General features: G+C 45.8%; 2 protein-coding genes across 2 annotated transcripts; both read left to right on the plus strand.

Annotated features, from left to right (window-relative positions):
* Positions 1-3387: 3387 nt before the first annotated feature.
* LOC119279201 (LEAF RUST 10 DISEASE-RESISTANCE LOCUS RECEPTOR-LIKE PROTEIN KINASE-like 1.2) lies at positions 3388-4146 on the plus strand. The gene has a single exon (XM_037560536.1). The coding sequence runs from the start codon at positions 3388-3390 to the stop codon at positions 4144-4146; it is 759 nt and encodes a 252-aa protein (XP_037416433.1).
* A 2952-nt stretch (positions 4147-7098) lies between these two features.
* On the plus strand, positions 7099-8863 carry LOC119274570 (LEAF RUST 10 DISEASE-RESISTANCE LOCUS RECEPTOR-LIKE PROTEIN KINASE-like 2.1). Its single transcript, XM_037555284.1, is given in 4 exon segments — positions 7099-7229; positions 7231-7302; positions 7538-8656; positions 8758-8863. Coding segments are annotated over 4 exon segments (1428 nt in total).
* The last annotated feature ends 6074 nt before the right edge of the window (positions 8864-14937 follow it).

Raw genomic sequence — 14937 nt, forward strand, 5'->3', positions numbered from 1 at the left:
ACGATATTGAAGGGGGACCAATATATCTTAATGCTATGGTTGGGTTTTACCTTAATGAACGTTAGTGGTTGAAGATGCTTGCTAATAGTTCCAATCATAAGTGCATAGAATTCCAAATCAGGGATGACATGCTAGAAGTGGCCTCTCCCACATAAAACTTGCTATCGGTCTAGTAAAGAAGTCAATTGCTTAGGGACAATTTCACAACTCCTACCACCACTTTTCCACACTCGCTATACTAACTTTATTGCGTCTTCATCTAAACAGCCCCTAGTTTTTATTTACGTGCTCTTTATATTCTTGCAAACCTATCCAACAACACCTACAAAGTACTTCTAGTTTCATACTTGTTCTACGTAAAGCGAACGTTAAACGTGCGTAGAGTTGTATCGGTGGTCGATAGAACTTGAGGGAATATTTGTTCTACCTTTAGCTCCTCGTTGGGTTCGACACTCTTACTTATCGAAAGGGGCTATAATTGATCCCCTATACTTGTGGGTTATCACCACGCTTGTCGAGCCACCACGTCGCCATGCACTAACTGAACCGTTCTGGCTAGAGCTGCCATTACAACGACTTGGTTCTGCCCGAGAAGGTGCACCCACCATCCTAGGTCCAAATGCCTGCTCAAGCATATCAATTTGCAGCCTCACATGAAAATTCTCTTTCTCCTTATGCCTAGCAAACATGGTGGCCAACTCTTCATCATTACTAACTGTCACCCATTTATTTTTCCCATCGTAGTATTTGTATTCCACTTCATCAAGCAAACCCCAAGGATAGTGGCTGCAAATTACCTCCCCAAATTGTCTGAAACTCCAATTACAAGCCATTGGCAACAGATAATCGAAACGACCTTGTAACTTCTTCTTATTCTTTGCATTCAGCATGTACCGGCCCCTTCTAATGTGCACCGAGAAAGCAAACCGCAACTCCATCCTAACCGACGAAAAACAGAGACGCAATCAGCACACCAATAGCTAAATTAACCGGGCAAACTAACTCGAATCGACTGTTGAAATGCACAACTAAGCTCAATCTAAACAGGAGGCATGACTTACCCCTCGGGAACCCAGTCGTGCACGCGACAAATCTCTAGCCCGATGCCTGCCTCGCCAAATACTCTGGGGTCATCGCCGCTCGCCATTTTGCCCTGGGTTTACCGTCGTACTTCCTCTGTGTGCACCAGCCCCTACCTATCAGCGCTCCAGCCGGGCGCACGAAAGGAGGCCATGCCGCGGGTCGAGCAGGTGGCGGGCGCCGCACCCGTGGCGTCGCAGGAAGGTGGCGGGAGGAGCAGGTAGTGGTGGACCAGGACAGCCGCGGCCGCGGTAGCGCAGCTGGTGGCGGCGCAGGTGGTGGCGGCGGCACAAGACGGCCAGGCGGCGGACGGGACATATTGGCGTTTAGTGGCCCGGTTAGAACCCTAGGATTGATTTGGGGACGTTGTTGCGCGGTCACACATGTAAGCTCCTGACCCACGTCCACGCGGTCCCCCATGTAAGCTCCAGACCCACTACCACTAACGCCAATAGACGGAATTGACTTAAAACTACCCATTTGGCCTCGTCATAGTAGTTGCGCACAATCTAGGGGCAAAACTGAGCACGATTCGCAACTGAGGACAAAACTGAGCACATGAACACCATTGAGGGCAAAAGTATAATTAACCCATATTTTAACGTATTGAGGTTACGTGCTGACTTCTCATGTTTTTTACTCGTCTAACCCTCCCACCCCCACCCCCACCCACCCCAATTCAACAGGGTGTCCCAGTGGCTAGTACCGTAACGTGTCCCAGTGGCTAGTACCGTAACTTGCTCGTAGGTGTAGCATTACTTTGGCAATAACTAACCAACTGTCGGGACCTAGGGTGTACGCACATAGATCTAGCCTGTAACAGACCATATAAGTGTGCGAGACTCACACACGGAAATAACACCGGTTGCCTCCTTACCTAGGCCGGTCGGGTTGTGTCTTTTGTCTCGAACTTATATGCATCTAGCATAATGGTTCGAACAATAACACTCATATTTGTATGAGAAAGAACCCGCATTGCCCTCACAGGACTTGTCAAGATGCCCATTGTCTGACCTACAATCATATGAGGACTTTTGCCCTTGAGCTTGAGAAGATTTCTTGCTGAGTTGCTGCTTATCACCCTATGGGGTAAAAAAAATTCACATGACTTTTATCAATAAGCTCCTGAGTACCGATTTTCTCCTCTTGAGTTCCACTCCTGCACTTATTTCTAATGTAACGAGCAAATATTTCACCACATTTATTTTTGAATAGTTTATAGTTATAGTCACTAATCAGTGGCAAAACAATACTTGCAATCATAACCATATAGAAGTGTGGGATCAGCATCCTTCCATCTTCCAAGCACCCATGTGGTCTTGGGATATTGCTCAAGTTTCCACTGGTACAATTAGCCTTTATGTTCCTCGTAAAGCCAATCGCTTCGTTTGTAGGCTTCCTTTTTAGGATTTGTTTCTTGAGAACATCATGGAGGGTTTGTTGTCTTTCAGTACTTTTGAACATTTTTGTCTCGAGGAAATTCTTCAACCTGTCATTCTTATTCACAAAATTTGTGGTTTCCTTGGATGAGGGGTTAGTAACCAGAGTACCATTTGAAGGACTTGAGATAGTAATATCAGAAGCATTTGGGATCCAGACAATGAATTATCATTTTCATGTTCAATGCACTTTGAGCACGAAGGAACAAATTCATCTTGAGAGACACTAATTTGCTGAGCGAGCAAGGAGTGGTTCTCAATAATTAACACATCATAACTTCATAAGGCAGTACCATCTTTTCGAGATCTTGCTTCCTTTTGGGGAATTCAAAATTAAGCTTCTGATGATCAAATAAAAAGAGCCTCATGAATCATGATGAGAGACGAGTTCTTCAAACTTTGACAGTAGAAGCTTATGTTCATTAGTCAAGTTTTTCTTTTTGACCATATAACAATGTCGCCCGTTTTAAAAGCAACAGGATTAGGATATGTGCAAGTCATGTGATTTGCAGGACGATGAACCGGTGCAGCCGTGCAGGCCACTTTTTTTTAACACTTCTTTTCAATTGCACATTATTTAGCGCGCCAACGGTAGTAATTTAGTGAGGATGCTAGACGTTTGACAAAGTCGTCATCAAAAGTGCTGCGCCGGGTGATTCCCAAAAAAAAGTGCTGACCATGTTTCAAATATGAAAGTGGACTTAGACAAAAGAATGCAAGAAAACTGTCCTACATGTGATGTGTGTCCCCTTTCGTGGCTCGCGTCAGAACCAGTTGCGGTCACTGGCATCTTCTTAGCACTGGCCATTCGTATAATCTTCACGCCATGCGCGTCTAATCCCCGCTCCGCTCATCCACGATCCACGATATGATAATCCCGCTCTTAGTATTGCTCTTGGCTTTCGTGCTTCGATTGCATCCGGTGGCTAGCACGGAAGATTTGGCTACATGCTCGCCCAATGCATGCGGCAACCTGATCGTGGCTTACCCGTTTTGGTTGGAGGATGAAGGTCAGCCGCCATGCGGGTCCCCGTCCTTCCAGATCAACTGCAACGGCGGCCAAGCATTCCTCAGTCGCTCCTTGTTCGGGGGCTACCAGGTCCTTGAAATCTTCACCGAGAACTCCTCATTCATCGCCGTGGACAACAACCTGCTGCTCGACGACGGCTGTCCGCCGTGGTGGTTCAATATCTCGCTGGGTCTCGGGCTGGGGCCGTACACCATCAGCAAGAAGAACAGGGAGGTTGTCGTCCTCTACAACTGCACCAAGCAGCAGCAGCAGGTGGCGCCGCCGGGGTTCAGCCGCACGGGTTGCGCCGACGAGTCCTTCTACCGCCTTGGTGGGGCGTATGGCGACCACCAGCGTGAACAAAGCGGGCTCCCTCCATCGTGTCGTGTCGCAGTGGTTCCGGTCCTTGGTTTCGCTGATGGCAGCGACTATGTCCCCAGCATGAGACAGGGGTTTCTTCTCGAGTGGTTGGTGGCGTCAGGCGATTGCACCAAGTGCGTGACAAGCGGCGGGCAGTGCAGCTATGCCAACGACGGCACCGGGTTTTCCTGCAATTGCTCCGACGGCGTGCGACCAATAGATTGCGGTGAGTTCGCCGAACTCGACTCTGCACCCTAGTTAATTCTTTCTTCTTTAAGACGAACGAAAGAGTAATTTCTAGGACGAACTAGGCATCACTTTTATTTACACACTGATGAAGCCATCGTTTGGCTTTTCGGTGACCCATCGTCACTGCAGTATCTTTTAGAGTAAATTTCAGTTTTTACCCTTCTACTTCGTAATTTTTTCGCTAATTACCCCACTTAGCAGCTTTTCATCCAGATTACTCCACTTAGACAATTTTTTGCTAGTTTGTGAAGAAGTCAAATCAAAGAATGGCCAAACATCGCAGCCGGTGGTTAAGCTTCTCCCCTAGTTCTTGAGTTGTTTTGGCCAAACTAGTGCAAGCTAGTATGTTAGGTGAGATTCCGCCGGTCCATTGCATTCTAGGCATATGCATGGCATTGAACTACACCTTCAGTATTTTTTTCCTAGATCACATTCTCTTTGAGTCAAGTCAATGGGTCACAATTTAAGAGTCGGTGTTTACTTATATACCCAATTGGTGCCATTGACTTTTTTCGTAAAGGACTATTACCGCGGCCTCTCCATAGAGCGATGCACACATCCATCTTTATTACATTATTCAACATCTTTCAAAATAAATAAATAGATCAACCCAAAGCCATCTTTCTGGCAAAAACTGTCGCCCTAACTACAAGATTGATGATGTGCCCTGACCGGGCGCCACGCACACCAAGAAATCCGGTGGCCTCACCAAGCCCTCCGCCGGCGAGCCGGGAGTACCAACCGGTCTAGCACACCCTCAGCATGCACCGCATGCGCACGCTGTAGAATCCGTCGCTGCCTTCTTCCGCAATCCCATCTTCAGGAGTAATTAATGTATCGATCTTGGCAGATCCTTCTGCCATTGACGCCAGCAGGACGCCGACTAGCGCATGCCTCCTACAAAGACCCATCGAACGGTATATCCACCGCCTAGACCCCGCTCCATCTTGCCGCCAAGACTCGCTGTTGTCGATACTGTAGATGGCATGCCGCTCCACTTTGTGCCCAACCACCAAGCCAAACACTTGTCCCTCCAGCTAGTGTACAACCCCAAAGATGATGCCCCCATGGGGGTGACAACGCAGGAACCTCGCCATCATCCGATACTGAGAGCCTAAATCTCGGGTTTCCCCCGGGGCACACAAGAAACACAGATCGTCCCACAACGCCTTCAATGAGGTAACCACACCCGCTGGCACCACCGTTGTCAGTTCTGGCCGAGGGCGAACCAAGCTTTCGCTGGCAAATTCACGTTCATATCCGGCTGGACCACCAGATCGACCTCCTCCATCATCTAGCACACCCATGGGTGACATTAGCCACCGGGAAACTACACGACCGGAGCCACCCCACCTCTCCGCCTGGGTGAACCATCGACGGCAGAGGGGCCCTTATCGTTGCACCGCCGAAGCACATGTCCGGGACACCTGAGTGAATCTCCACCACAACCACATCCCTAAGCCACGGCAAAGGAAGGCCCCGCCGCCGCCATCATCCCGTGTCTAGGCTTTTCCCCGCGGAGCTCTGGCGGCAGCGAAGAGAGGGGCGGCGGCAGCTCGAAGCCCTAGCTCATATCGGAAGGGAGGGGATTGGGAGGGAGGCGGCGGCTCCATCATTGGCATTGACTAGTAGACATTATTCATAGGCACCCGGTATGAGCAGTGGGAGGACCCCAATGTTCGGGTCCTCCCGACCAACTCTCCCCTTGGAAGATAGAGTACTCTAAATGCTGTATATCTTCATCGGTAAATAAAGTCTAGAATCAGGAGCACTTGGCCACTTGAAGTGGCCCACTTGCCTCAAGCCTCAGCTGCTTGCATTATAGTAAATTTCAGAACTTGATGCCCTCGCCGGCAGCTGTTTGCATTATTAAAACTTCCATAATATATACTTTCAAGTGGGTACCCAAAACTAGTGACAGAACAAGTAGCTCAGCCTAGTTTGATGGGAACAAAAAACTAGTGTGCTTCTTTTCTGATCAACCATCATTAGTTATGTTAATTTCAGAATTGCATAATTACATATTAATACGCTATTTCCAGATTTTCGACAAGTTGTGTTGTTGGTACATGATCTTAGGTAACATCAGTATTGATGTAAAATCAACTTTTGACTCTAGTGTCTTGGTGGGTCATCAGTTTGTGATGTTAGATCAGTCTGTGACATTAAAATAAGATTGCCAGAGCTATACTCCACTTAGTTTGCCAGTGCTCAGAATGAGTGTCTTCATGATAACAAGTTACATATACAGGATGGTAACTGGCAGAGTAGGATTTTCCAAAATTATGTGGGCATATAACTTGCTGTAGTATTGTATCAAACTAGTATTGAAACGAAGTGGGATATGCAGTCAATTCTCTTTACAGTATTGCGTAGAACATTTTTTTATGTGTTTATGTATTGAGCCTGTTAATTATTATTTTTGTAAAAACAATATAATATATTTGATGTCATTGATTTTTAAACTAAATAATATTGTGTGATATTCCAGGTAGCAAGAGAGCTGGCACAAAGATTCTCCTAATAGGTATGCTAGCAGTTGCATCATATTTTCACATGTTATCATTTAAATGTCAATAGTTCCTAAACCATGATTTCTAAGATACCTATTTTTCTGTTAAGAAAGATACATATTTTCTTAAGTTTGACTATATAATTCGACTGGAACAAATACACTCAGTTTGTGCATAATAAAAGTCAACTAGGATCAATAACCTACATCTTCAACAAAAAAAAAATCCTACTTTTGCCGCCTTGTACTCTTTCAACCTTTTCAACCCATTCCTATAACCCGTTGGATCCTAGGTGGTGAAGCTCCTCATTGCGGGGATTGTGCTTAGTTGAGCGTCAGAGATTCTGGAGCACGTGTTGTTAGCCTTGAAAACCAGCACCATTAGCAACCTCTTCCTCCTGGAGCCGTCCGACCCAGCGCGCTCTTAGACGAACAGCAGTGGCCTTGGGATGGCGTCATACATCGTGGCAGGAGAGGAGGGATATGCAGATCAGAGTGGTATAGCTCCCAGTGGGGATGGCCAGGAGGTGACCTCTTGGACGGCTTTGGGTGTTTGTAGAGCTCCTGATCAAGCAGGAAGTGGAGCAGCCGTACAGAAGATGAGAAGAGCATAGTGTCCCAAATTGGGAGTTGTATGTAGAAATAGGGACAATGTAGAGAGAGGAAAGAGCAACCTGATTGGTGAGGTCCAAGTCCATGTGTAACAAACACCATGTAAGCGGCCCCTTAGGAACCTAAGTAGGAGGTCTGGTACTGACTGTCTGGTAAACTGGAAAGATTATAACAGAACTTGTGGTTTTGTGAAAAAAAGAGTTGAAAGCATGTGGTCATGTGAAACCATAACCATAGAACCAATTAACTTCAATTTAAATCATTCGATGTTCTTAGAGCTCTAAATATCCATATTATAACACCTGGTACATCTACTTTTTCAATCTCAGCTTTGACATCAGCAGCTGCAGCGCTACTCTTTGCATGTATTTATGTGCTGATATGGTATATGACGGGGAAAAGGAACTGGTTTCTCCTCTCGAAAAAGAATAGCAGCACCACTGAAAGGCATTACGAGGCCATGATAATATCTTATGGATCCCTTGCTCCAAAGAGATTCACTTACTCAGAAGTAATGAAGATAACGTCTTCTCGCAATAAGCAGCTTGGTAAAGGTGGTTATGGTGTGGTCTTCGAAGGAAAGCTACATGATGGTCGTCTTGTTGCTGTGAAATTCTTGCATGATTGCAAAGGAAATGGGGAAGAGTTTGTTAATGAGGTTATGAGCATTGGTAGGACCTCTCATGTGAATATTGTTAGCCTGTTTGGATTTTGTTTGGAGGGATCAAAACGAGCTCTTATATATGAGTACATGTGCAATGGTTCCCTGGATAGATACATTTACTCAGAGAATCCAAAAGAAATTTTAGGATGGGAGAGGCTCTATGCAATAGCTACCGGGATAGCTCGTGGACTGGAATATTTGCACCATAGCTGTAATACACGGATCGTCCATTTTGACATTAAGCCTCAAAATATCCTTCTAGATCAGGATTTTTGCCCAAAAATTGCTGATTTTGGTCTTGCTAAACTGTGCCGTACCAAGGAGAGCAAGCTTTCAATGGTTGGTGCTAGAGGAACAATTGGATTCATTGCTCCAGAAGTTCACTCACGAAACTTCGGACTTGTTTCAACAAAGTCAGATGTTTATAGTTATGGAATGATGTTGCTAGAGATGGTTGGAGGAAGGAAAAATGTGAAATCATTGGCTGAAAAATCCAGCGAAAAGTATTTCCCAGATTGGATTTATGACCACTTTGCTCAAGATGATGGATTAGAAGCATGTGAAGTTACAAGTGACATTGAGGAAATTGCAAGAAAGATGACCTTGATTGGCTTGTGGTGCATACAAGTATTACCTGCGTATCGCCCTACTATAACAAAAGTTCTAGAAATGTTTGACAGAAGCTTAGATGATATGGCCATGCCACCGAAGCAGAACTTCAATGGACTACTGTAAGATGCTTCTACATCTGTTTGTGTTCCTTTTTTGGTGAAGTTGTTTTTTCTTTTAATACTTTCTGTAACTTGACCTACTTGCTTATCCCTAATTCCAGCGAAAATGCAGCTCATAATATGAATGTGGAAAGTGCAAGCTCTATGACATCCGAGGAGATAAGGCTTGTGAATTCAGGAAATACACAACAATTTCCAACTCTTTGAGAAGGTAACCTGTAGCAGAGTATGTTTAGAAACTGAACAGGCTCAACTAAGTTTGACTTGTATGATAATCATTAAGGAATTGCTAATGCATAATTGACTAGAAATTCCAATATATAAATTACTCAGTCTTCCAATTTTGTTTGAAGAAACCAAGTAAGAAGCGCTTTAAGATTATAGAGAAGGGCCATGTTATGGAAATCTAGCTGTGGTGAAATCAAAAGATTTAGTTTATGTGCAATAGACGTTTATTCCATGTGTTGTGTCTGAATGACCTAGAGTAATGGGTGGCTCTATCTGTAAAGCATGCTTTTCTGATTATAAATAAAACTCGGATAAATGTCTTGTTGAGCTAAAGTTCCATTACGAAAAAACATTGTCCATGTAAGGAAATAATCAATGCATCACCAGATGGGGGTTATATTGACTAACACATTATGTTTTTTTCAGGCTGGTAGTTGGGAATGGCGTGTCAAACATAAGAGGCACAATGTCATACCTTTGATTCATCTTACATTATGAGTGGCGACAACAAACTTGCATAGCCGGTTATCATAAAACCTGTTGTTGATAACACTCACAGCATTGTCACAGGCATGCATTATAGTTCTGCAACAAACGAAAATTAGCTTGCATATGGAGATGTCAAGGCCAATCATTTTTTCTTCTTCGACAGGCCCCTAAATGTGTGTCATATTTGTACTAGCGCATACCAAGGTTATACAACTTGCATGTCACTAGGAAATAACCGAAGCCTCCTATCACTGTATTCCAGGAAGTAGTACTTTGTGTTCAGCCTTACAAGTTCGAATAGGTAAAAGGATTGGATCTTATCCCAAAGACAGAGACTTACCAAGACCTTCCAGGCTATAATTTTCGAAGATCAGGGGAACTTTCCCCGGTTCCATTGCATAGAACGTGAAACCAAACCGGTCTGTCCAATCAAGTTACAGATCTTCCGGAGTAAAATTTACCCTAAAAACTTTAAACGTGATTTAGGATTTAATTGTGGCCCTAAAATTTTAAATCTGGATATAATTTAAACATGGGAGTGATCATATGCCAATTCGTAGCAAGCAGAAGCTGAAGGCGGTATACTTACTTGGTCCACTGCTTGGTAGGTGGTTTCTACTCGAGGAATAGCACTGTGCTTTTGCTTCACGTACGCAGAACCTCGCCAGCGACCACCCCCCCTGCTCCGATTTTAATCTTCCTCTGCTAGCGAGACAAGGGTTTGTGCTGCTTCTCAGGCAAAATCGCTACCGTGGCTCCCCATTCGCCGCCCTAACCGATGTTAAGCTAGTTCGAGGGGGTGGAGCTTACTGACTTTGCTCTGTGCGGGCCATGGTGGACCCGCAGGCTGTGGCGGCGCTTGCACCGGTGAGGGCCTAGAAAATCGAGGGCAATATGCCATTACCGACCAGCCAGCGGCTCCATAACGACGCGAACCAACGAGAGACGTCGGCGCCTCGGCGGGTTTGGGTTGTAGGCCTTTGCAAAGGGCCCGCAAGGCCACATAGTCGACCGAACGACACAGATCAGAGCCACATAACGGGCCGCATGGGACCCAAATGGGCCTGTTCGTTCGGATAGCGCAATCCTACCTTTTTTCATAATTGTCTCGAAAAAAAACTTCCCTTCTCCATACTTTTTTTCGGAAAAGGGGCGCAGCCCCGGCCTCTGCATCAGAAAGATGCATACGGCCACATTTATTAAAATAAAATAGGTCCAACAAAGGTCTGTAACTCCGTTAGACAATAGTCCCCAAACGGCTCACAAAGAGCAGCAAAGTAAAAGCCACAACCGGCATGCAAAATAAAGATAAGAAAACTGATTGCTTATCCTATTACATGACCGCCATCCAAACCGGCTGAAAATAGCCCGAGCTACCATCTCCCATCTGGCAGATCCAGTAACCAAATGCTCCCTGGCCTCCGTTTGAGTGAGTAGCGATCACATACGGATCAACGTAGTAGCTCGGAAGATGACCTGCAAAAAATGAGTATATGTTGTTCTGTTAAAAACCATATCATTCCTACAGTTACAGACTGCTCAGAGTAAGGCACATACTCCTACACGAATGTGTTTAGCCGTTTGGGCCTCTATCCCATCCAGCCACGTCCCAAATAACATGTTGATATTATTCGGTGGAGTAATATTAAAAGCAATATGAACAGTCCACCAAAGAACCTTCTCCATAGGACAATCGAGGAAGAGGTGTTTGGTATTCCCGTCTTGATCACAAAAACTACATCTCTTAGAGCCGGTCCAATTGCGTTTTGTCAAATTATCCTTGGTTAAAATAACTTGTATATGAACAAACCACATAAACACTTTAACTCTCAGAGGGACCTTGACATTCCAAACATGCTTGGAGAGGGGAATAAAGCTAGAATTGATGACATCTAAGTACATCGATTTAAGCGTGAACTCTCCACTCCTGGTTAATTTACAGCTCAACGAATCCGGCCGTTGAGCAAGCTCCACATCCATCAGTCTTCTCACCAGATGTAGCCAGGCTTCCCAACGCGCTCCGACAAGTGTTCTCCTAAATTGGATATTAAGGGGAGCAGTCCTAAGAACGGTTGCAACCAGAGCGTCTCTCCGTTGCACGACGTTATAAAGAGACGGATACTGTAGCGCGAGAGGTGTTTCCCCTAGCCATGTATCCTCCCAGAATCTGGTATTGTTACCGTCTCCGATAATAAACTTTGTTCTGTTGAAAAAGACCGATTTAACTCTCATCAGCCCTTTCCAAAAAGGTGAGTCCGTCGGCCTCACTGTCACCTGTGACAAAGTTTTGGAATGAAGGTACTTCTTGCGCAGAATCTGCGCCCAGGAGGCTTCCGACTCTACGGATAACTTGTACAGCCACTTGCTGAGAAGACATCTGTTTTTCACCTCAAGATTTTCAATCCCAAGACCCCCTTGGTCTTTTGGTCGGCAAATAATATCCCATTTAGTGAGTCGATATTTCCTTTTGGAATCATCACTTTGCCAAAAGAAACGGGATCGATAGAAATCCAGTCTTTTCCTAACTCCAACTGGTATCTCAAAAAACGACAAAAGAAACATAGGCATGCTCGTGAGGACCGAATTAATAAGAATTAACCGGCCCCCATAGGACATCAACTTGCCCTTCCAACAGCTTAGTTTCTTCTCGAATCGATCCTCAACACACTTCCACTCTCTATTTGTTAGCTTACGATGGTGAATTGGTATACCTAAATACGTCAAAGGTAAACTCTCAATTTCACACCCGAACAATTGCTTATAAGCTTCTTGTTCTTCTTTGGCTCTTCCAAAGCAGAACAATTCACTCTTGTGAAAGTTAATCTTTAAGCCCGTCAATTGTTCGAGTAAGCATAACACCAGCTTCATGTTTCGCGCTTTTGCCAAGTCATGCTCCATGAAAAGTATAGTGTCATCAGCGTACTGTACGATAGACACCCCTCCATCAACTAGATGAGGTACAAGGACACCTACTTGGCCAGCATCCTTTGCCCTACCTATTAGAATGGTCAACATGTCAGCTACGATGTTGAACAGAATAGGTGACATTGGATCTCCTTGTCTCAGGCCTTTATGTGTCTGGAAATAGTGACCTATGTCATCATTCACTTTGATTCCAACACTCCCTTTTTGCGTAAAAGATTCAACCTGCTTTCTCCAAGCTGGGTCGAAACCTTTCATGCGCAAAGCCTGTTGTAGGAACGGCCACTTAACTTTATTGTACGCCTTTTCGAAATCCACTTTGAAAACAACCCCATCTAGTTTTTTCGAATGGAGTTCATGGAGGGTCTCATGCAAGACTACAACCCCATCTAGGATGTTTTTGTCTGGCATGAAAGCAGTTTGGGTCGGCTGCACCACAGAATGCGCAATCTGTGTGAGTTTATTAGTCCCAACCTTGGTAAAAATGTTGAAACTAACATTAAGAAGACAGATAGGCCGGAACTGCTCAATTCTCACAACCTCTGTTTTCTTTGGTAGTAATGTAATTGTTCCAAAATTCAAATGATACAACTAAAGCTGACCATCGTGGAACATCGGTAGCAGATCCCCTTTAATAATATGCCAACATCTTTTATAAATCTCAGCAGGAAATCCATCCGGCCCCGGAGCCTTATAGTTCTTCATCTGTGCAATCGCGTCAAACACCTCTTTCTCCGAGAACGGCGCAGTCAATACCTCATTCTCGTCGGCAGCCAACTGAGGCACATCCTCAATTCTCGACTCATCCAGGGACACAAAGTTATCCTCTGGAGGCCCAAAAAGCTGCTTGTAATAGTTGGTAATGTAAAGCTTTATGTTCTCTTGTCCAATGATCGTACCTTCGTCTTGCTCAAGCTGAGTATGGAAGAATTGAGTATTGGCGTCCCCTTGGACAACTTTACGAACCTTAGCTCGCAATGCCCATTTCAACTCCTCTTCTCTCAACAGCTCTTTCAATCTCATCTCCGCATCCACTTTAGCATGAAGCTCTGCGGACTGCAGAATTGTGGACTCAGCTTTCACATCTAAGGACTGAATAAGAGTAAAGAGTCTCTCCTTTTCAATCTTATAACTCCCACTAAAATGCTTAGTCCAACCACGCAAGAAACTTCTCAAGTTCCTAATCTTATTCTGCCATCTCTCAATCGGAGATCTTCCTCCTGCATCTTTCGCCCATTCTCTGGCTATCAGATCCAGGAACCCTTCTCTTTCAAACCACGCAAGTTCGAAAGAGAAAGTATTTTTGTTACCCACATGCGTTGCCTCCCCAGAATCCACTACAGAGGTGTGTGGTCTGAGATACCGCGGGATAATGCTTGTACTGTAACCAGGGGGAATTTCTGTTCCCACTCAACGCTTGCTAGGACTCTATCTAGCTTCTCATACGTTGGGTTTTGCAAAGTGTTAGCCCACGTGAATTTTCCCTTCTCCATACTTGATTTTGTGAAAAAGATGATTTTCGCCTCCAATTTTTCTGGTCCAAAGTCAATCCTACGAAGCGGCTCACTCGCCTAGCACTGCTCAATCTTCTGACGAGAAAATCACGCAAACCATTGGGCTAGCTAATCAGCATGCACGCACGAAACCAAATGACCAACACAACCCCGCCGACGTGCCTTGTTCCACGCAACGCAACGCAACACCACGGCCACCCACGATGCATCCCCCGTTGCCACGAGCACTGATCTCCGCCCTAGCAGCACACGCATGCTTATTCCTGCTGCACAACCTGCACGCCGAAAGGTCACCGTTCTCGTTCAGCGGCAGGAAATGATCTCATCCGGCTGGAACTGCGCTAGTTTATGCGCCTGCCCCGGAGGTCACGGCATCCATAGCTTTTTGCACCTCCCTTCATCCGAGACCATACATTGTCCTTCGCTGAAGAAAACCGCTTTTTTGCGCGCGCGGAGCCGAAACGGACGCTCCAGCAGCCGCGCAATAATCACACGTGCGGTAAACTTGGTTGAGCGCGTGGAGAAAAACGTCATCGCACGCGGTGTACTTGTTGCATCCGCTCCCGCGCGATGGGCAGCGATGGTTCGCGCGTGACTTGACCAACTGCCGGATCTGAGACCTCCAGGCGCCGGCGCTGCCGCCTATACCTTCCCTGTTTGCTTTGGCGACCCGTTGGCACTTCCCCCGCCTATCCCCGTGCGCCACCACTGCTTCCTCCACTTCCTCTCCTCGCCACCGTCCCTCGAGCACACCATTCCTCCGACGAACAGCGCCCGACGGCCGTGTGCAGCTCTGCGCCCACAAGGTGTTTGACAAAACGCTTGCAAGGCTTGTATTGCTTCAACTTTATATTTTGTAGATGAATTTGATGCATGTTGTTTGTTTTTTTGAACCCAACAACGAAGTACAACAGAGGCGCTCGATGCTGCAACTGACAAGGCAGAGATGTGAAGACCGATAACGACCAGGATGTTTTAGTGAGGGCGGCAATGATGATGCTGGCCCTGTGACAAGGGGAGAAACATGATGCGAGCCTGCTCGACAACTTAGTGAGCCCAACCGGCCGAGGGCAGGCAGGTCCTACGAGCTCGTCGACATTTGCTAGAAATGCCTCAGCGACGGCGTTG

This window comes from Triticum dicoccoides, chromosome 3B, assembly GCF_002162155.2.
Source record: "Triticum dicoccoides isolate Atlit2015 ecotype Zavitan chromosome 3B, WEW_v2.0, whole genome shotgun sequence".
Taxonomy (NCBI): Eukaryota; Viridiplantae; Streptophyta; class Magnoliopsida; order Poales; family Poaceae; genus Triticum; species Triticum dicoccoides.

What these genes read in the sequence shown, in the direction of transcription:
- LOC119279201 (XM_037560536.1), top strand. Translation starts at nt 3,388, where the DNA reads ATGATAATCCCGCTCTTAGTATTGCTCTTGGCTTTCGTGCTTCGATTG.